This window comes from Anthonomus grandis, chromosome 16 (genome assembly GCF_022605725.1).
Source record: "Anthonomus grandis grandis chromosome 16, icAntGran1.3, whole genome shotgun sequence".
Taxonomy (NCBI): domain Eukaryota; kingdom Metazoa; phylum Arthropoda; class Insecta; order Coleoptera; family Curculionidae; genus Anthonomus; species Anthonomus grandis.
Genome location: NC_065561.1, coordinates 20,833,616 through 20,857,088, shown reverse-complemented (window position 1 = coordinate 20,857,088; position 23,473 = coordinate 20,833,616). Strand labels below are relative to the sequence as shown.

The window sequence follows — 23,473 nt, the reverse complement described above, 5'->3', positions numbered from 1 at the left end:
TGCATATTTGCAGATATGTGAGGGTTCTTCAAACGGCCCTTAAGGGCTGGATCCATAGGCAGAGATTCTTAAAACTAAGGGCGGCCGCCGTGGTTTTCCAAAAGCACTTCAGAGGGCGTCGCGACCGGTTTCACTATTTGAAAATGAGCAACGGTTATCAGCGACTACAGGTAGGAAATAGTTTTAATTTAAAAAAAAATGTGACATTGAGCGCATTTTAGGCAAAAATCATTTCCCGGGACCTCGCCTTCTCTTATCGGAAATTACGCGGGAAAATCGTCGGTTTACAAGCGCGATGTCGTGGCTATCTAGTGAGGCACAACAGGCAAATGGGTCGCATCTATTTCATTGTGAAACAGAGAAGTGTGGACGAGGAGGAGTTTAAGAGGCAAGGAAAGAAAACTGCCGGTAAGGAGGCGGAGAGGTTGAAGCAGGAAAGATTGGCGGAGGCCAGCGAGCATTACGCCGCTTGGTTGAAGAAACAAGAAGAGGATTTTACTAAAGTAAGAGAATTTCTTAATGTGACCCTCTTGTTTTTTGAAGTACCAGTTTATACAGATTTTGTTTTAGATGATGATTGTATTAAGTATATTAATCAACTTTTCAACAGCTAAATCATTTTATTTTTTCTAATAATGTAGGCAGTGCAACAAGTGGAAACCGATTTTGCCTTCCTGGAGGCACCTGAGACTGCGATGGCGGAGCCTATTACCCCGGAAAAAGATGGGCCTACTTTAGCGGTAAGTACATACGGAAATTGTAAGAAGTATTCATATTTAGGCTTTTCATAAATTGACTAATGCGCTAGAAAAATTTTCAATTATTTTAAATAACTCCTAAAGTATGCGAGATACTTAAGAAGTTTTTTTACTAGATCACAATTGCCCCAACGTTTGAATTATATTGAGAACCTGTAAGATCCTTACTAATTAAAATCGTTCTTATAATTTTTCCATTCTGTCATCAAATATTTAATAGCCAATTTATTTACAGGTAATGTGGCAAATGCGGCAGAAATTATGTTCAAATAACTCTGGAAATATTGGACATTTTAATGAAATTTTCAGCAGCATTATTATTTTTTTAATTTCTGTATATTTACAGAAAAATCCTGAAATTAAATGAGAAACCTCTGTAAATAATTTTATCATTTTAAATGCCTCGGTTCTCGAGTTATAGACAATTTCAGTATTTTGACAAAAAAAAATTAGCCACCCTGAAAATTTGGTCATGATTCGCACTTACAATCTTAGCATAAGTTTATGCAATCACCATTCTATGCAGCATTAAAGTGGTAGCAACTGTTAAATGCTTTAGACATAGAGTTAAAAAGTACTTTTTTGACCTTACGCATCTTTATGCTTATTGTTTCGTCAAGTCTACACAAGAAAATCTTTCTTAAGGCACCTCTTTCCATTTAACCTCAATGTTTCAATTTACATTGAAAAAGGTACTACTGCCCTTAAGGATTTTTCTTGTTCCAAAAATCTTATCACAATTCCAGTGAATCCACTTGGATTTCCTGTTGTGTTTTCCTTTTTGATCTACCTTAAGGTCATAAAGCTGGAGAGAGACTTATCGGCAAGTTGTATAACCTGAGATTGATGAACTAAATCTAAGTCCGATTTCTGATTTTCTTAGTTCAAATATGAACATTCTTTAGCCTGATTAAACTGTTAACATGTAAAGAACAAAAATTCCTGGGAGTGCGAAAATCTGATCCAACTTTAGGCCTATCTCTCTTTTGTCCACTCTATCCCTATAAGTTATTGGAAGGATCCTAAAGTGTAATAACATCCTTGCTAGTCTTCACTTTGTTTTTCGGGAAGATCTTAATTCACATGATGCCGTATATAATTTTCTTCATGAGGCCTTGGCGACAGTCTTTTGTGATCTGTCAAAGGCATTAGACTGTGTGAATACTTCATTCACTATTGATGAATAACCAGATGATCCTCTGCCTTTTCTAGACCTTCTAATTAAGAAATGCTACAGCAAAATTGATTTGGAAGGATAACTATCGTAAACCCACCACTACCAATAATAATAATAATTTTTTTTATTTTTTAGCAGATACAAAAATACATACATTTCGGAAACTTAAATTACAAAATTCGTAAACTATTAGACTTCAAACAAAAATAAAACAAGTTTTCTACTGCTAAATCCAGTGCACAATGATATATAAAAATATTGTGTGTGCACTCACATCTACATAACAACAATATAAATAAAGAGGCCATATTACACGAATATAAATTTATACTTTATCCCATTAATACACCCTACCAATATAAATTAAAACTAAAGAAAAACAAAACATTCCAACAAGAACGGCAGACTAATTCAGATCAGATAGGAAATTCTATAATTAATAATAATAATCCATTTGGTTATTTCTCACTTAGAATACTTTTGCATCATTATATTACTTGGAAGATAATTAATTATTTTTGGACCAACACAATAAATGTGATTTCTACATCTAGTGTATTTTACCATTCGTTATATCATCTCTGAAATATTTGGTTTTTAGCATAAATCTAATTCCTGATTTAACATATAGTTGATTTATATTTAACACATTACTCTCTTTAAATACTAGATCTGTTGGATATGTTCTTCTTTTGTGGAGCATTACCTTTAGAATCCATTTTTGTGCAGCTTAGAGAGTATTGATGAGCCAGCATTCCCCCATAATACTAAGCTATAGTTCAAAATAGCTTCAGCAAGAACATAGTAAACAGTTTTTAAGGTTTTGAATGTTAAGATATATCTGAGTTCATAGAATTTGTAGATCAATTTTCTGATTTTATTTGTAATATCATTTATATGCTCCTTCCAAGCAATGTTTTCATCAAAGATACTTCAACGAAGGTTTTCTTGAAATTGATTGTTCACAATTACAGTTTAATCCATTACTACACAAAGAATCATGCATTTTCAGCTCTCAGGAACGAATAGAGAGGGAGAAGGTCATAAATTTAGTTTTTTCTATGTTCAATGAAAGAAGACTATTGTCTAGTCACATTTTAATTTTCTGTAGAGCTGATTCGGCTCTCATCTTTACCTCATTCCAACTATTGCCACTTAAAATAATCGCTGTGTCATCAGCAAAGCAGAATATAGCATTGTTGTCTAACAACTTCATAATTCCGTTAATATATTTAATAAACAAAAGGGGTGAGAGAACTGTTCCTTGTGGCACACCAAACTCCATTCTTGATCTAGAATAGTTGTATTTTGTTTTCTCTCTTTTAAATAGGATTCTATAAATTTTTTAGTCGTACCTCGAATTCCAATTTGTTCTAGACGTTTCAGAAGAATTTGATGTGACACAGTATCGAAGGCCTTCTTTAAATCTAGAATGATACCCACTACCTTTTTTCCTCCATCTAAACATCTCATAATTCTTTCTGTAGCTCTTACTAATGCGTTTTCTGTACTTAGGCACTCTCTAAAGGCAAATTGGTTTTCATGAAGAAGGTTGTATTTTTCTAGAAATTTCAGTATTTTTGCCTTGAGACATTTTTCAACTATTTTGCTTAAACTGCTAGTCAATGCTATTGGTCTATAATTTGATAGCGATTTTTTATCCCCCTGCTTATGTAATGGAATTATAATAGTTGTTTTTAAAATCTCAGGGAAAACACCTGTATTAAAGATGAGGTTAACTAGATGTTTCAGTGGTTTAATTAGTGAGTTATAGTTTAATTTAATTATATCAGAGGAAATATTGTCCTCACCACACTTCACCCCTTTATTTAAACTTAATATTGCCTCTATTATATCCTCATTTGATGCAGGGCTCAGAAAGAATGAATACGTCCCTCTCTCCTCCCTCCAGTACATTTCATGATCATTATGTTGTATTTGTTCAGCCAGTCTTTCTGCAATACTACAAAAGTAAGAATTAAATTCGTTTGCAATTTCCTTTTTATTGGTTATTTCTACATTTAGGTCATTTTTTATAGAATTAATTACCGATTTATTAACCTGATCATTTGTGGCTTCCTTGATCACGTTCCACAACTTTCCGGAGTCATGAGCATTTTCCTGTGCCTTTTTTTATTAATTTACTTAACATATTTCTGTAGGTTTTGTATCGATTGACTAGCATAATATTATTTTGATTGTGTGTGCATTTTTTTTTCAATTTATTTCTATTTCTAATTGATATTAAGAGACCACTAGTAATCCAAGGTTTCAATCTCCTATTTTTACTTTTAATTCTTTTAGTAAGGGTGGACTTAGAAATCATAAATGTAATAACTGCTCGGAAAAATTTTCATAATTAATAGTGTTGATTTTTGTGTGGAAAGTCTTTCCTTTTATTGTTCAGTGGTATATTAATAAGAATAGGATAGTGATATGTAAGATCGTTCTCCAAAATAACAGAATTAATATTTTCAAATAATTCGCTTTGACATTTAATAAAACAATGGTCTAGACAATCATGTGCCTGTATGCTCAGATTTTCTTGTTATGTTATTTATTATACTTGCAAAACCATTTCCCTGAAGTACTGTAAGATAGTTATTTGTTATATCAGACTCAGTAGCTAATACGTCGATATTCATGTCTCCAACCCATACATTTATGCTGTTTATTTGTCATTGTATAATAAAGTTTATTTGTCATCAGTTTCAATGGAAACATCACAATTATCAAATAAATAGACAAGAAATATAATACATTGATAATCTCACTCAGTTCTCTTTTAATTCTCCTTATCCACACAATTAAAATTAAAACAACGACAATATCAATACTTGCCTCAAGAAAGTAGGATGTAATGTGAGCCAAAGAAGGTGAATGTCAATGAATCAATTTCAGAATGTTGATTTGTTGTATAGATAAATTTCAAGGCATTTCCAAGTAATTCAGAAACCCTACTATAAAGAATTTTATAAAGGGTTAAGAGGTCTCTTCTTTAGGAGCTATATTGAGCAATTCAAGTATTTGGGAATCTTTCATAATTACCTACATTATTCAGCTTATATGCTACAAGTTTTAAGAACTTGTGCTCAACTAGTTTAAAGCTGAATTCCATAATATGGGGGACGTACTATGGAATTCACCAGAGTAGAGGATTTTTAAGGACTAAACACACATATTCTTATCTTGATATAGGATACTTTTTCTACCAGTCCATATCCAGTTGATCAGTAATGTATTACAAAATTAAAGTTATAGTAGAAAACTTTATTGTAGGCTTTTATTATCATATACCTTGATAATAGGATGCGTTATGTTCAACCATATTAAGGTTGTTAGTATATCTTGTTTACATACCTTAATTGATTTGGAAATTATTGCATTTTATTTAGATAAAAAAGAAGTAATTTATAAAGGTATATTGAGTACAACGTCATTGAGCTGCATGAGATAGTACACAGTAAATAGAACTTCCACACATAATTATACTGTTGTGTTATTATGCTAGTTTACTTTGGATATACCTAACGACCACCTCTCTATTAACTGGTTTAAAGGAGGTTGTTTAGTACATAACACCCTGTTGCCAGACCATCAACATGCAAATACCATGTTAAATGATTATCTAGGCCTAAAAATCTTGTGTCAGATTCAGTTTTTATTGCTTTATGTTCTGTTCTAATAAGAGCGTCTTAGTGAGTCGATAGTGACAATCTGGACAAATTGTTGTTTATCCCAGATGTCCCCTTTTGGACAGACCAGCTATCCTATGGACATCCGAATATTATCCAAGTGATATCCAATGGAAAGTCAAAAGACAGACTTTTGAATGTCCATTTTAGATGTACCCATTGTAGACACGAAGAATTTCTTTAAAATTAAAAAACATTTATATTAGTAAATACAATTTATTTTTTATTAACTGTATTCCTATGTTTGCATATCGGAGCCATTTCCATATGGCTGTCTCTGTCAGCTTCTTATCAGTTTTTAACTTTACTTTTAACACTTTTTGAAAAAATATATGATATTGACATTTTTCTTACTGGAGTGCCAGGAAGAAACAAAATGATTTGACTCTTATTGGCAAGTTAATATCTTGATTTCTACTATCTAAAATGTTGCAATTTTAATGCTTCTTTAGAAATCCATAGTTTCAACATCAAACAATAATAAGAATGCAAATTGATATCCTAAAGTGGTAATCCATTGGATGTATGTACACAATTGGCTGTCCAATGAAAAATAATATCTATAAAATCTAAATCTATAGAAGAAGCAAGAAGTGGAATGTCCCGCCATACTGAAACTGCTACTGATCGGTTTCTTTTAAATGTTAACTTGAATAGAACTGTAACAATAAAGTTCTCTTTAAAAAATCAAGTTCTTGGAAGTAACTCTGGTTGCAAAGTTGACCTTTTAAAGCCTTGTTGACATCATATAAAAACAACTATGCTCAGCAACATACATTCTTCATAATATTTTAAAAGTCATTGACTAAAAACATTAAAAAGTGCGTATTACATTTGGAATTCCCGTTGTGTCTTTGGCCCTGTGGAATTAAATAACGCAATGTCGCTAAACCTTTTCTTCAAAAGTCTAAAGATACTAGGACTCAAGAGACCCATGGCTACAATACTCGTGAATGCCTTAATATGCAAGTCGATTTATTTCACTTAAAAACCTCCTGCAATGCCCCACCTTATTATGCTCGTACATTTTTTAACAAGTCCCTACATAGTATTAAAAATATTCCTCTATTAAAACAATTTCTTATTGAAAAAATGTGTTTATTCATGAATTCCTTATTCAGTAAACTTATTTCTTTATATGTGTGTTGTTAATCTATTGACAATGTTAAATGTTATAACTATTGTAAGTTTTTAAGTGAATATATGAACTAGGTTTATAGGCTAACATTAATCAAATTGAGCATTATGATTCAGAGTTCAGTTTCTAAAAACAATATTACAAATCATTAAATTTGTTTTCATTATAAAATACCGTTGTCAAATTACAGGATCAACTAAATAGCGAACCCCTAACCGACGCCGAAGACCTCTCGGAGTTCACTTTCAGAAAATACGCCACCACTTACTTTATGTACGGAACTGGGCCCCAACAGTCTCGAAAACCCCCTCCGGGACCCCTACATGATTTACCAACCGTTGACGATGTCCTGGCCGCTCAAGCTTTATGGACGGCCATTGCCAGGTTTATGGGAGATATGCCCGAACCAAAAGGTTAATACGACCAGAGATTATTTTATCATGCAGTTTGTCTGTATTTGGGCAAAATTATTCACTTTTTAGGGAGTAAAGAGAGTAACACTTCGAGGCTGCCAGTAATGACCGAACTAAACGAAACGATCAGCCGGGGATTTTCTAACAGACAACAGTATCAGGAGCTTATGCAAGAGCAAAAGAGACAAAATATCGTACTACAAAAGAGCGAGAAGTTTACTTTGAAAAAGAACAGCACGATTTTGGACGTTATTAAGAACAGTTCGTTGGAAAACTGCAGTACTTTTGCTAACTACGAGGAGTGGCTTAACAGAAGGAAAACCAATAATATGGAAAAGTTGCACTTTATTGTCGGACATGGGATTTTAAGGCCCGAATTAAGGTAAGAAGTGTTTTAGATATAGAGAGTGAAAATCGTACTGAAGTCTACACAATATAATTGTGATAATAAAAGGGAGCAGTAGTAATTCTTAGTGTCGCCTGGGCAGTTTTAATTAATTTTTTTGGTCCTTTTATTGTGTGGTGGACATATATTTGCAATTGACATTCAAAGTTGTATTTTTTAAAGAACGTATAGGTTGCTGAAGCTAATTTATATGCAATATGCGTTTTTGGGGCCCTAGGACTATAAATACCGGACTGTATTGTAGTAGTGAGGTTATAAAGCCTGAGAAATTTAAATTAGAAAAAAAAATTATTTGGTAGCAAGGGTAGGGCCTATAGAACGTTTTAACGCAAAAACTTTATGGATGAATCGTATTTTGTGCTAAAAAATGAAAAAAAAAACGAAAATTTTGCAAATAAGTTTGATCCTTTTTCTACACATGTTCAAACAAAATTGCAACATTTATTTATTTAGTGTGTCAATCAAAGAGCGTGTCGTTTGTTTATGTGTGTTGCAAACAAATGTGTAGTAATGTGCATTACGCAAAAAACCAAAAAAAAAATAGAACGAAACGTAAGCTATGGATACATCCTATAGTTATGGAAAGAAACAAGAAGGGATATTTCAATACCATTTATAAGGAGATTTGTGAAGATCCAGAAATTTTTTTAATTTCACCAGAATGTCAAAGGAATCATACCCAAGAGTTACTTTTATTGATCAAGGAGCCATGTACAAAAGCTAATACCATAAAGGAATAATTATCATCACGCATATCCCAAATCGCTGGCCTCAATTGAACCTCAGTAATTAATTTTTTTATGTTGAATTCCCTGGTTTCCATAATAAATGAATAATTTTCAACACTGCACAAAAAAAAACGCACCAAAAAAACCTACTTGTGGTTTGCAACACAGAAGATAAGTAAATGATGTGGTGTAAAAACACACGAGGCTGTTTGCAATTGCTTGAGTTTTGAAACAGACGGCGCCGCCTAACGCTATGTCCTAGCTAAATACGATGTGTGTGGCGCGGGGAATGATTCGAATCAAGCATGAGGAAGATAATGGGTGTCCTGCGACACGCCGAGCGGCCGGCCAATTTTATCCAGCCGCATCGCACGGTTTAGTTTGATTTTCAAACTTGTTTGTTTTTCCTCGCAGTATCGCGCGATGACTACGATGGAGATATTAATTTCGGAGGTAGTGTGGAATAAAAAATATCATCGATACAAAGATAGGACTGTTGTCGACAAGGAATGGGATGAAATTTCTATCAGCACAGGGTTGCCAAGTAAGTACCCAGAACTTCATTATTTTTGATAAAACTGTCCATCTTAAAATATCTATTTAAATAAGTACAAATAAAAACAACTAGTAATGGCCATTTATTTATTTCAATCAAATATGCACGTTAAATATAAAAAAGCAGATTTTGTGAAGCAAAATAGGCACCAGTTAAATTTTATTCAGTGAAAAGCTGGCAAAAAAGCTTGGCAAAAGCTGTGTCTCACGTTTTCTGACTCTCTTGAAGGGCGATTATTCGCTCTGGAAGGAAAAATGTCTTGATTACCTGTTACATGCTCTTCCAACATATTACCATTAAATGGATCTTTATCGAGGTCTATTAATATATTATGCAAAATGCAAATGCATTTTATGATATGCACTGCATTTTCAACATTTCTTTCAACTGATTTTAATAAGAGTCTAAATTTTGCCGAAGTTATACCGAAAGCACACTCTACTTTCATTTTGGCACGTGATAAACGGTAGTTAAAATATGAGGCGGTGGTATAATTTTGAATCCTTCTTCTTGGGGACGGTCTCAGTAAATAGGTCCTCAAGGGAAATGCCTCATTTCCTACAAAGACAAATGGTACCTTTTTTCCTTTTTTTGGGAATTCGGTAGCTGCTTATTCCTTGGGAATAACAAAGTACCATTTTCGATATTTTGATACATAGCTGAGTTAGAAAATACTCCTGCGTCGCTACCTTTTCCGTAGGCTCCAACGTCTATCATTAGAAATCGGTACCTATCTGGCATCCACTACTGCCAAAAGCACTAAAAAAAACTGTTTATAATTGAAATACATGCTTCCTGAATTTATTGGACATTTCAGTCTGATGTGCTTTCTGTCCAAACTTCTCATACAGTTGGGAAAATTCCATTTTTCATAGAACTCCTTAGCAACATTTTCAAACCTATCAACACTGGACACTGGCATGTGAATCTCTACTAACGAAACCCAAATGGCCTTCCAAACCTCGATAACTATAGTTGCCACAGAAGATTTTGATATCCGAAATGAAAACGGAAGTTGTCTAAATGCAATCTCTGTTGAAAGATATCTGAAAAAAAATTAATAACCAAAGGCTATTTTAAATATACTGGGCGCAATTTGAAGTAGATCATTTTTTTAAAATAAAATAATAAAAACAAAGTTTGGTATTTTTTGTTCTTAATACAAATCACATTGGGTATTTTGAATCTATCTTTTTTTTTTCAGAAGACGATGCGAAAAAGAAATGGCGTAATTTGCGAGATCAGTTTACCAAAGAGCTTAAAAAAATTTCGAAGCCCAGATCGGGAGATCCTCAAGAATTTGTTGCATCTTATTCGAGAAAGTGGCAGTATTTTGCCAATATGCTGTTTCTAAAGGACACCCTAATTCCAAGAAATACCGAGGGAAATATATCGCTGAACGTTTTAGAAGCCTCGGAAAGCACTACTGCTATAAACGATGACGATGAAGTCGAGAAAGAAGTGATAGATCACGAGCCAAACCCTAATAATGATGCTTTACAAAGTGATGTTAACATAGACACACAAACGCAAACTCTGGGCAGCCAGGCTGTAGAAACTCTAGCACTGACTTCTTCAGCTGCGACTACATCTCATTTCAAACGAAAGAGAAATCAAAAGCATACCGAACTAGAGCAAAAGTTTGTGGACATCGAAAATAAAAAACTAGCACTTCTGAAAACCCCGGAAGACGAAAACATGTTGTTTTCCAGATCACTGCTACTTTAAAAAGCTGGACCCAATTCAACAGCTACGAATAAGAACACGTTATCAGGAAATTCTACTTCAGGAAATATCACAGAATCGAACAATCACGTTTGAATAATATTTCATAGCATCTCAAACTCACTCCCGTTACTATTCAAATCCACCTTCTGCAGTTTCATCGATAGATTCAAATTATACTGCAGTACCGTCACCTTCTCCTGGTATTTTAACGCAACCAGCATCGTCTCAACAATATTCTTTTATATTTTCTGCAGACGAAGAGGGACCGGCCATGGGATTTTACATAATTTGTAATTTTCATATTTGTGCTTTGATACGGTTTATATAAAATATCTGTTAAATGTCTATAAATAGAATTTATTTACTTAATATTCACCTACCTTAAAGTTAGTAGCAGCCTCTCTTCTATAGAAATAGGTTTCATAAAATTGGTTGTGAAATGATAATATTCACTCCGTATTTTTTCCACAATGTAGTCAAATGTATTAATTGACATTCTTGTGTACTGTTGAAAAGTCGCTCATTATCATCCAGTCGCAACTGAGGATACAAATGATAAAATTCTCCGTAAGCAATTCGGTTTTTGTAAAAACATGAGTTTTTTGTCGTTTACGTCTTTTTATAAGTCTCTTAGTATTTTTAACTGCGTTAAACTATTTTCCGATAATAAAATGAAACGTGCTGACCCCGAAGCCATTGTCTAAACCCTGATATGGTTTTTGAACGCAGTCGCCGCACCACGTATGCCCGTCTTAAATTTGGACGCATTCAAATTTTGTCGCAAACTCCTACGGTGCGGGTATCACAAGCGATCGCCGCAACGCACGCATCGTATTTAGTTAGGACATACCGTTAATCCCATAAAACGCGGCATCCGACGCGCGTACCCTGCTCGATACCATGGGCCGCCGGCACGCCGCGCTGCTTGGTTTTTATTGCTTTAGCGGCACTACCGCGGAGGTTATAGCAAATATCTGACATTCCAAATTTATCAACTGATTAAAAACTTAAAAACATGCGGTTTTTTTGTGTTACATTTTATTTATTCTATGTAGGAACAAAGAAAATATCGTAGTTCGTTAAAAAAGTGATTCGCATGTGAGAATTCTATAATATATTTCATCATTTCATGTTATATTCTATGCCTAATATTTGGGTTCATAAGTCCAGGGCACTATAGAAATGTCCTATGGTAAGTTACCCTTTTTTTTTCTTACAAAAAAGCTCCATCCAAGAATATTTTTGTTTTGATATAATATATATAAGATAAAACTCTCTAAAAAAAATTGGAAAATCCATGGGCCTAAACTACTCAATGCTCAATCACCAAGTTGCGTTTAGTAACTCGAGCTCTTTTTTTAAAACTTTCTTTTGAAGTATTTTTGCTAAGAATTCTGTGCAATTTAGTCTTGACAATATACAGTAATATATCAGCGATGTCTGTTACAGGCTAAAGATTGTTTTGAAAATGTGCCTGATGATATTTGAAGACCACAGGGGAAAAACGTGCCAAGTCATTTTTCATTTTTCTATTTTTTGACAGGAAACGAATTTTAAGGTTAGAAACGTTACGATAATTACACAGCTTGCAAAATGGTTATTTATTTGCCATCATATTGAAGCTATGGCCTTGCTCTATGTCCTCAATGACATTTTGTAATATAATATCAAACTGGTACTTCACCACAATGTGTCGAAGTTTCAAACAACTCCGAATACCGGGGAAAAAGGTGTTTGTCACTGACTTATACAATACTTATACAATGATAGGTGTATCATATGTATTAAAAAAAATACTGATAATTAAATTGTTGCAAGAGTCAAAACGAGCCTACTAACCAAAAGTTGCGGCGGACCAGTGATTCTCTTTTTTCTTGGAGGTACAATACCTAACTGACGAGTTCCAAAGACTATTGGAGATACTTACTCTCGATGAAAAACTAAGCGAGGATGTTCCTTGGTAATTTTTAATTGCCGGATTGAACGTGTGGCGAAAGGACATTTTTTCACATACATTGCAGATAGAAAATCTGTCCAATTTCTAATCATAATATAACGATCAACTTTTTCAACAAGAAATGGTGCGGGTTTTAAACGAGCGGTTTCTATGTGTTTACACCAGTCATCCGGTACTTCCGCCCGAAACTTTCCGTTTAAGATCCCCATATCCTTATCGCATTCCATGTAGGAGTGACCTCGAATGGGGAATGTGACTTGGAACGATGATGGACTAAGTAATGAACACTGGAGAGTTCTTATTCTGTCCGGAGCACGAATCACAGAATATCTGTAAATTTCTAACTTCAGCAGGTAACTTCAAGGTAATATAAACAAATAAAAATGAGCAGCCTTCGTTCGCGCCCTTTTTTCCTACTGTCTCAGGATAAGCATAGAAGAATACTTCAGAATTTGAGAGTTTGTGTACAATAAATGAAAATAATGATAACTACCGGCTGTAGTACACATCATTCGTGGATAAATTCGGCATGGGCAAATTTCTTCCGAAATCCATGCATATTGCTTCTGTGTCTGCCTTTGTTCGACTCCTCAACCTGGCCTGCTTTTTACATGCGTAGAATAATACCTCGGCTTTCGCTAGATGTAGTTTTTGTTAAAACATCAAATCCTTAATGCCCTTTTCCTCTTGGCATGTATCAATCTGTACATTTAATTGGTCGCAGAAGCTACAAGTATCATTACGGGGATATCCAAAGGATATATTAAACTTGCTGCAAAATATGAAGCGGTAAGTTTCATAGCCTTAACTTGAAGAAACTTTTCTTTAAACATATCATGATCTAGATGTATTCTAAAATTTTGTTTTTAGTTTCAACGCTTAGTTTGTGTTTTCTATTAAAATATTTGCCGCGTTTATCAATACGTGCAGTTCCACTCATCTGGAGACTCTTGTACGGTTTCTATTCTACGTCTTGTTAAACCATGTAGAGAAACAAACGCATTCTTGCAAACTCGCTCTTTAACTGCTACATTCTCACGAACTATACGCACCTTGTAATAAAACGTTGAAGTTCTCAGTACCCTCTCATCTTCCGGTAATCGAGGTCGGCGCTGAGCCACTGAACAAAGAGAAATTAGACCTTTTAAATAGGCTGTTTGATCATTCCAACTTTTTATTAGATTAAACTTTCGTACAATGTCCATTCTTTCATCTGCAGTTATCTTTTCAAAACATCTGTATCGTCGGCATTGACAGGCATCACCAGTTACATGTAACTGAAGCCTCAATTACTTGGTAATATCTCTTACCCGACCCGTACATTTTCTCTTTTTTGTGCTTACTGGCTTTGTCTCATGATCTTCACAATCACTCAAATTATTATTGTCCATTGTATTGTTTTTCACTAACAGCAATAACAAACAAAACCTTTTTTACGCGGGTATCGTTAACCTAAATCATTTTTTCTGATTAGTTCGATTTCACAAATTTCTTGACTTAACACGTTTTTTCCCCTGTGATCTTCATTTTCCAACCTATTAAATCCAATCTAAGACCACATCATACCCGACTGCCTGGAATAATGCAATAATTTATACCAGGCAGTCATTTTTTAAGTAGCCTCTTGTTCTTGTTACCATATTTTTCCGAATATTTCTCACCCCCCAAAGACTGGAATAATGCATCAGTTAATTCCAAGCAGTCACTTTTGAATACTTTTTATAGCCCTTCGAACATTATTTTCAAATACATTTCATCCTCAACTTGAAACCTAACTCTTGTAATTTGCCTGTAATAAATTGGTAATTTAGTCGAGGCACTCATTTCTCTATAGTTTTGTACCCTTTTCACCTGATTTCTGGATATTATTTACCTTGAACTTCAACTGCCTGGAATAAATTACAAAAGTGATTTCTGGATATTTTAATGGTTAAATCACACCCAACTGCCTGGAATAAGCCAATAATTTATTCCACCTTGGAGTTAAACTTTGCAAACTAGTGTGACCAGAATATCTCTATGGTACTTTAAAGAAAATAACGATTATTTATATACAGGCATCAATTTGTTCCCACAGTTATACTAATGAGACTATTCTTTGTTAATTAATATTGAAAGTAAAAAAATTTGGACAAGAAAAACAGGCCTTAAGTGAAAGGAAAAGAAACCCTGGTTTCCTTCGAGAATGTCCTGGTGTCTCAAAATAGATACCACAGGTATCTTTTGGCAATAACAAATAAACTTAATTACAGAAAGTTTTAATTAATAATAGCCTTATTGCAGAGCTAAATAAATTGAATTGGAAAGAAAAATAAACCCAAAGAATTGTAGTAAGTGTCCAATGAATTAATTTATAGAAACTGTTCGAAGGTCTATGTCAAATTTGGTTGATGAGTTAGAGGACTATAATTGCCTGGAAGAGGGAAAAATTTGAAAGCAAGGGAAAGAAATAAAACAGTTCAGATGCCTTAAAAACACAGTATGTAAATGCATTGTATTGGAATGCCTGGAAAACACAAAAAGACCTAGACTTCTTTGTAGAAATTTGATCAAAAACTTCCATGTTTTTCCAGGAATTTAAAGATTTTTTTTTGGAATTTCAATATTTCATTCTAAAATATACAACATTCAATTTCAACTGCCTGGAAGAGATAAAAAATTAATTTGATTGTCTAGAAGAGAGGGAATAACAGAAAAATCAATTTTTGAAAAAAATATATTTTTTTCCACTCTCTGTACATTTTTGTATAATTCTCAAGTAGATCATCTAGTCAGGAAACTCTCGACCAGCATCTTTCTCTTGAAAAGACTTGGGCACAGTCAATCAGTCATCCTTGTTAGTAGCCTAGTATTATGCCTGGTTCTTTAGTCATATGATGCTATCCTTTAAGGAAATTCTAGTCAGACTATTAAAGTGTTTAACTGACCTTTCCCAGCTTATTCCTCTATCAGTCTCTGATTGAAACTCATGGCAAGACAGATACTCTCTTAAGAAATCATGATTTCCATGAATATACCACTAGAGCCACAGATCATTTAGTGTCAAAACTTCAAACTACATGTCTCCAGAAATCGATTCTTTGTTTCTACAAATCTTACCCTTAAGCAACAACTATTACAACACTGTAATGTAAACAACTTGTATAATGCATGTAATATTTTCATTTCATTTCATATAACTATACTAAATGTGATAATAATTTTCTCACTAGAACAATCAGACTAGCAAAGCAACATCTCGACATTCTTGGGTCAAACTTTAGGAAACATTAGTGAGAACTTATTCATTATCATTACCTAATCATTTTCTGTGCTCCTGTAAGTGTTGTATATCTATTACTTGGCTTTGCCTCTTTATAAATAAACAAACAATTCTGACAATAAAAAACACACTCACAGTCCGTGCTCCTCTTCTAGAGACGAAATCCTGTGCATCATCTGCAAGCAGCTAACGAACAATTACAACAAAGCCTCCTTTGCTCGCGGTTGGGTCCTGCTATCGCTCTGTCTGGGCTGTTTCGCCCCGTCAGAACGACTTTTGCCCTATTTAAGGGCCTTTATCAAAACCGGCCCCTCCGCTTACGCGCCACTGGCCCAACAAAGGCTGGTGAGAACCTTGAAAAATGGAAATAGAAGTCAGCCGCCTACTTATTTGGAACTCATTGCCAATAAGGTGGGTCTATTGTATTAGTTTTTTTTTTTTTAATTAAATAAATGTTTGTTTTAGAATAAAGAGCCAATTTTTTTGGCTATTGCTTTATCAGATGACTCTATACAAAATGTGGAGGTCGATTCTGCTAGCAATGCAGAAGAGATTATTGCGAAAATTGCCAAGTCGCTAGGCTTAGTTGACTCCTTTGGATTTTCACTATTTATAAGCATTTATGATAAGGTATAAATATAATTTTTCATGTCCTATTATTAGTTATAATAAACCTTTTTTTAGGTTATGTCCATTGGCAGCGAAGGTGACCACGTCCTGGACGCCATCTCGAAATGCGAACAATATTCGAAGGAACTGGGACACGACGAGAAAAAGAGCCCATGGAAAATTTTCTTGAAGAAAGAAATGTTTTCTCCTTGGCACAATCCTGCCTTGGATCCAGTATCCACTAATCTAATCTATAAACAGGTATGTCCATTTTATTTATTTATTTACATCTAATGACCTTACAGCTAATAAACTCAAGGTAAAGACTAAAAATTGTACGGAAAATAACTGGGTTACATTTTACATGATTATGTAAAGGACTACAAATAGAGAACGACAAAAACACTAAATAAAACTTAACTGTATTGCTATCAATTTAAAGTTATACAGTCATTGTACCTCTATATAAATACCAATAGTTGAAATATTATTTTTAAACTTTACTACAGTATTTGCTGCAAAACGAACTGCATTCATTCCCTGACTTAAAATTACATAGTTCACACATTGAAAAATCGGTGAATAGAAATTGTAAATGAAATTTCACAACTAATTTAAACAAAAAATTACTAATTGGGTAACACTTCTATGTTTCCTAAGTTAATCATAATTAAATCTAACCAAAAGTTCGTGTTATGATGGTTGATTTTAATATATCGTAAAGTGATCCTATTTTAGGTCATGAAAGGTCTTAGATCGGGTGAATACCGTTGCAAACAAGAGGGAGACTTAGCGACACTTATAGCCACCAGGTTGTATATAGAAGGGGGAGCCATTCTAAACACTAGAGTATGTACAATCCAGTTTAATAAATTGTAGACATTGTTCCAAAACTCAGTTTCAGACTTTACAAACTAAATTATTAATGTACTTACCCACGCATACATTAAGAGAAGCTCAACTGAATGGTACGTTGGTATTATGGGAGAATACAATATCGGAAGCGTTTCAAATGCTTGTCTGCGTGAAGAAGAAGATGCCTGCTAATAAGGCTAAGGAGTTTGTTGTTATTTACAGGTAAACGGGATTTAGGACTTTTATATTAGTTTTCAACAGGAAAATGCCAAGATGTTTTGTTCAAATGTCTGGAAATTATCGAAATGACGTGGTTAAAATTTAATACTTTTTTCAGGCAATTGAACACACTTAAGGTAGTTTTTGCCAGGTCACCCTTGCAAGTAAATAATTCCCTTTTCAGACCTATAAACCGTTAAAATGCCTTCAAAAGGTTTAGAATATTATTTCAACTGCCTGGAAGAAATTCAACATTACTCTAGTAAAGTTAAGCAATTTTTCCAAGTAGTTGAAGTCACTTATAGACCTTTAAAGTCAATATTTCTCATGACTAGCGCTTCAACTATGACTATATCTGACTTCATCTGTTCGGTAACCCAAGTATAGGCATCATTTGCTTGAAAAGTATGGCTTTAACTGTTTGGATAAGAAATTCAAATTGAAATTCCTTTTTCAAGCAATTAAAAACACCTTTAAATTAAATTAACTTTTCTTCCAGGCAACCAAAGTCATTTTGCAGTACTTTCGTGCTTAAAAATTAACCAAAAGCGACTCCAATTGCCTGTAAAGTGTCATAAAATTGCTTCAACTGTCTGGAAGAAACTAAACATTTCTCTACTAAAATTATTCCAAGCAGTTGAAGTCACTTATAGACCTTCAAAGTCAATATTTCTTTCTTCCAGGCAGATAAAGTACGTGTATTTGAACTAAGACTAAACTTCAATTGCTTGGATAAAAAATTTCCAAATTAAAAATTCTTTTCCAGCCAGATTCCTTTGAAGTAATTTAATCTTTCTTGTGAGCAGGTAAAGTAAGTTTTAGGCACTTTCAGGTCCAAAAAATGACCAAAAGTGACATTGACTACCTGTATAAAAAATTCAAAAATTGCCTGGAAGAAATTCAAAATTATCCTGTCAAAAAAAACATCTTCAAGCCATTTGAAGTCACCTTAAAGAGTTTCAAACTCAATCAATTGCATTTATTTAACAGCCTTCCTGAGTTTTTTTTATTCCTACAAGCCTTTGTCCATGAAACCTTCTGTAGTTTCCTCAGTTGCACACTGTATTCTATTCAGTTTTCCTTACTTCACCAGACCCCAGGTATTTCCGCTTTTCATTGACCTAAAATTCACTTTTCTAGTAAATCTACTTGGTCAATACTGTTCTCCAAATTCTACGAGGTGGAGCAAATTTCCGGACCAACTGTATCAAAGAAGAAAGTGATCCTGGCCGTAAACTGGACCGGGATCTACATCATCGATGACCAGGAGAGAGTTTTGGTCGATTTCACTTTTGCCGACATCTTTTTCATTACATTCGAGTATACTAATAACCAACCGAAGTTGATGTTCACTACTGTAAGGATTCATAGTTGCTCGAACTGTTTTAAGTTACATTAACATGCATTCATTGTAGATATCCAAGAAAGAATACGTGTTTTCCTCACCTGACGCGAAGAACCTAAGCTCCCTGATACAATTCATTATAGACGGGTTAAGGAAACGTTCAATTTACTGTGTAGCCACCCAGGACTATACGGTATAATAATAAAGTATAAAAGTAAAGTCCAGTGCAACGATATATTAGAATGGTCACCCGTCAAAACACCAGCATTTTACTTCTCAAACGATGTAAATAGAAGGTGGATGACATTGTTTGGCAGGTGGAATGCTGGTGTTTTGACGGGTGACCATTCTAATATATCGTTGCACTGGACTTTATTACGTCTGTTTGTAATGCTTTTTTTTTATATAGTCTGACGTAGATTTGTATTTGTCCTTCAAAAAAGGAGACTTGATCACCTTGAAGAATGGCACCGGTGAAACCTTGCTCACTGCGTCATGGGGTTATGGAGAGTGTAACGGTAAAACCGGAGATTTCCGGACTGAGATGGTTTATATTTTGCCCACGTTAATGCCACCTGCCCAAGATATATTGGCCGCGTTCGAGGGTTACATTATAGTTAAAGGTAAAACCGTGTATTTAGCTTTTTTGGGTAGATAAATTGAAGTTAATGAAAATTATTTTGAATCACTAGTTTTTCGCGGACAGTATATTACACCTAATTTTTGAGTAATTTCTTTTGATTTATGAGAAAAGTAAGAAAAATTGCCAAAAATTATAAAACACATTTATTTACTGGGACTAGAAATCATATCTCTAAAGTAGTGCATCAGAAAGCCCCCCAACTTTAATAAAATGGCGTTGTGTATTGTTGTGTTTGCAAATTGCCGACACATTCTTAACACATTTTTAATTTAGTCAGTTTTTACCTTATAGCATATGAAATGGAACATATAATTACCATTTTACCCATACTTTAACTTTGAACAAGAGACTTTTTACATTTATGATTTTATTGCTATTACTGAAACTTCCATTTTTTAGTCAACAATTTATCATGTGGATTTTTGAAAGGACCCTCAATTAAAATCAATGGGGGTGGTGAACTATTTAGGGAATATAAATGCTGTCATTTGAACCTGGGAACCGCTAGTATACAGATATTTCCTAACATAGATATTGTGGGTATCAAATCTTACGCAAGCTATCTAGATAATAACGCAAAGACCCATTTAATTCAGCCACTAATAACTTTTATCGATTTGCAACGGAGCGATTTAATTAGGAACGAACATTTGGTAATACAAAACTATGGGTCCTATAAAAATATATTAAAATGCAAAATCCCAGTTTTTTTAAAATTTTAGGTGTTTACGCAGTTAACCAAAAAAAAAAATTTAACTTAAAAAAAAGCATCAAAAGACTTTGGTCTTACTTAAGCAGTAAAAAAAACCGTCTGGATTACTATATTAAGGGCTTGCCCTTTATCTATTATATTAGTAATTTTGCCAAAGTTTTAAAAGGGCAATTTCTAATTATGTATAAAGTCTTATATACAGTGACCGCCTAAAGTTCCGCATAAATTCGAAAAAAATTAGAGACATGATTTTTTGAGAAAACGCTCGGACTCGTCGATTTTTTTATTTCACATAAATTTTTTTGTATCCAGGGTGGAACAAAAAAAAAGATATGACGTCATCGGTCATTTTTTTAAATGGAATACTATTTTTTTTATTGCATTTATGAAATATAGGCGAAATTCCAAGCAAGTTTCGTATAACACACCTTATCTCAAAACTCAACTCTTTCAGAAATATTTAGATTTAAATAACAAGAAAGCAAGTAAGTACGTCTATTCACAAATTAAGGTAAAATCGAGGATAAAAATAATGTTATAAAAACTGCCAATTGTTTCTATTTTCATGGTTGCACTTGTAAAGAATCTCCATTTTCGAATGTCACTGTCAGTTCGAAAATTAATAGTTTTTATCAGAATAAATTATGGCTAATTTAACGGAAGCCCAACGAATTGAAATTTTGATGATGCTATGGTATGGGGATCGAGTGCGCACGCAAAAAGAAGTAAGTGAACTGTTTAATGCCAACTACCCAAACCATCCTATTTCTCAGTCAACAGTTAGTAGAATAGAGCACAAATTCATAACTTCAGGTCATGTTAGGGATTTGCCAAGATCAGGTCATCAACAATGCAACTTCACAAATTTTAATTGATAATAATATAGCCGGAACGTCAGTAAGACGCATCTTAAAAGCAAATGAATACCACCCTTATAAAATTAGACTAATACACGACATAAATGAGGACGATCCTGATCGAAGAAACCAATTTTCCGAGCAAATGATGAACATTTGCAATAATAACCGTCAGTTTGTGTTACGAGTTTTGTTTTCGGATGAAGCAACTTTTTGTTTAAACGGTGTCGTAAATCGGCAAAATTGTCGGTACCGGTCAGTGTCAAATCCACACTGGGCAACTGAGGCTCATACACAGTACCGTAAATCTATTAATGCTTGGGCTGATATCGTGGAAAATAAAGTACACACTTTTTCGAAGAAAACTTAACAGGACAACGCTATTTGAATTTTCTTCAAGAAGATCTTATCTCTGCTTTGGCTGCCCTATACCCAGACGAACAAGACCCTGCAGTCCCGACAGATAATTTGTGGTTTCAGCAAGACGGCGCACCGCCACATTTCTTTCGAGATGTCCGTAATTACTTGGATACAGTGTTCCCAGGAAGATGGATAGGACGAAGAGGGCCAATAGAGTGGCCGGCCGCATATTTGTAAACACGAGACGCGTTATCCCTTCGGAAACCTTCGGCATTGCCCGAAGATCATTTTTAAATAGGAGACGTATCCGCCTAATACGTCTGCTATTTACAATCAGGGCTATAGTAGAAGTATTGCAAGTAGTATTTTTTATTTTATATTCACATGTGACAATTGATTGTTGGTACATCGTATGTCTTTCGAGGTGAACAAAATGCGGGAATTACCAGAAAATTATGAATATAAAAAAACTAAAGAAACTTAAAGCAGATATTTCTATCTATATTGCGAATACGACTAAAAAAACTGTAACATAACTTACATAACCTCATTGTTTGTTTATTTTTATTATTGGTTTATTTTTATGAAAAAAAAAACTTAAAATAAGGGAATACTGTGAGGGATTTTATGACTTTAAAGAGAAAAGTTAATAAATATCGGCTTAGAACATTGAATACTTTAGAATAAACTTAGGCTGCTTTTGTCTGAGTTCAGCATACACAGGAGGTAAATAATTTTGTTGATGCTTTATCATATCAATGACCTTTGTCATTTTTATTCAATAAGTAGTAGATATTATATATTTTGTAGCCAAAATGAACAATTTGAATAGACTACCAATTTTCTTTATGTCAGATATTGCTTGTTTAAAGTATTTTTCGACAGATTTATAAAACAACACTCATGTTTTTTTAAGACTCGATTGTAATTGTGGCATTTTTGTAAAACATGAATGGAATGACCCTTTCTTGCTCTTTTAAAATAACAAATAAATTTTTTGAGAATTTAATATATAAGGTGTTGAATTGAATGCTAAAGGTTCAATTATAAAAACAATAATTATTAAACCTGTGTGGATATTAAACCTCTGAGATTTGTATGTACATATCTTTCTAAACAAATAGAGGAAACTTACTTTATTGCATAAAAGGGATACCAGGTATTTCACCGAGGACTGCATCTGACTAAAAATTAATTTAACTAACAAAAAATAACTTTTGTCCGTCGGTCTTATGTTATCAACGTGACTGATTGATAAAAAAAAAACTAAAAATTAAAATTAGATTCGGTGGCAACTAATATTTTTTTCTTTTTTGATTTTTTTAAGTAATTCAAACTTTTTCTTTATAGAGATGGGTATCTAACCTTGAAGCAGTAACTAGAGAAATCTGAACAATCGAGAAAACATTTAAAGTTCCGACCACAACACCAAGAAATATTTTTAAACGCATTTATAAATGCCATTTTAATACAGCTACCAAAGTTAAATCGACTGGCACAAAACAAAAAAAATCAAAAAATATTAATTGCTTAGCGAAACTTTTCATAACTATAAAGAAATTTTTTAAATATCTAAATCAGTGAAAACATCTTTGACTTCAGAAGAATGGCCTTGTTTGATAGAATTTAGATCTACACATAGTCATAGGTTGAATGTTGTTGAAGCGCTTCGTGAGAGACGTTTAGGATCAGAGGCCAAACAAAAGATATTCTATCTTTTTGACGGGGGTCATTCTGCAGCCACAGCTTACCATATTTATTGTATGGATAAAATGGAAGAACTGGGGGAAGAGTATGATAACGTATTATACGACAGATACTATATACCAACAAAAACGGATGTATCTAATTTGTGGAAAAAGAAATTTAAAGAACACTTTGGTGATCGTACTGGTTCTAATATGCTGCTTAAATTAGAGGACATGTTGTCTTGTCATAAAGACAAAACTGGACTATGTCAGAAAATAATAACCCTACAAGATAATTATGTTGTAGCTATTTGTACACCTCTTATGCAACGTGCGATAGAGATACCACAAACAAATGAGGTAATGT

The 23,473-nt window shown here is 33.8% G+C and overlaps 2 protein-coding genes across 2 annotated transcripts in view; both read left to right on the top strand.

The window, feature by feature from the left end:
- LOC126745676 (myosin-VIIa-like) overlaps positions 1-23,473 on the top strand; it is a 56,413-nt gene that overhangs the window by 20,849 nt on the left and 12,091 nt on the right. Inside the window, exons 11-23 of the mRNA XM_050453636.1 lie at positions 14-170; positions 222-503; positions 642-740; positions 6,959-7,181; positions 7,251-7,563; positions 15,974-16,229; positions 16,284-16,448; positions 16,503-16,688; positions 17,166-17,276; positions 17,332-17,504; positions 18,642-18,858; positions 18,917-19,039; positions 19,256-19,469. Coding sequence (XP_050309593.1) covers positions 14-170; positions 222-503; positions 642-740; positions 6,959-7,181; positions 7,251-7,563; positions 15,974-16,229; positions 16,284-16,448; positions 16,503-16,688; positions 17,166-17,276; positions 17,332-17,504; positions 18,642-18,858; positions 18,917-19,039; positions 19,256-19,469 — 2,519 coding nt within the window. The remainder of the gene's footprint in view (positions 1-13; positions 171-221; positions 504-641; positions 741-6,958; positions 7,182-7,250; positions 7,564-15,973; positions 16,230-16,283; positions 16,449-16,502; positions 16,689-17,165; positions 17,277-17,331; positions 17,505-18,641; positions 18,859-18,916; positions 19,040-19,255; positions 19,470-23,473) is intronic.
- On the top strand, positions 8,645-10,813 carry LOC126745683 (transcription factor Adf-1-like). Its single transcript, XM_050453649.1, has 2 exons — positions 8,645-8,859; positions 10,076-10,813. Exons 1-2 carry the CDS (start codon positions 8,739-8,741, stop codon positions 10,597-10,599), a joined length of 645 nt encoding a protein of 214 aa, XP_050309606.1. The 5' UTR covers positions 8,645-8,738; the 3' UTR covers positions 10,600-10,813.

Excerpts from the sequence above, each read along its gene's own strand:
- LOC126745683 (XM_050453649.1), top strand. The coding sequence starts at position 8,739 with ATGACTACGATGGAGATATTAATTTCGGAGGTAGTGTGGAATAAAAAA. Across the intron at positions 8,860-10,075 it reads TATCAGCACAGGGTTGCCAA|AAGACGATGCGAAAAAGAAA; the intron begins GTAAGTACCCAG and ends TTTTTTTTTCAG.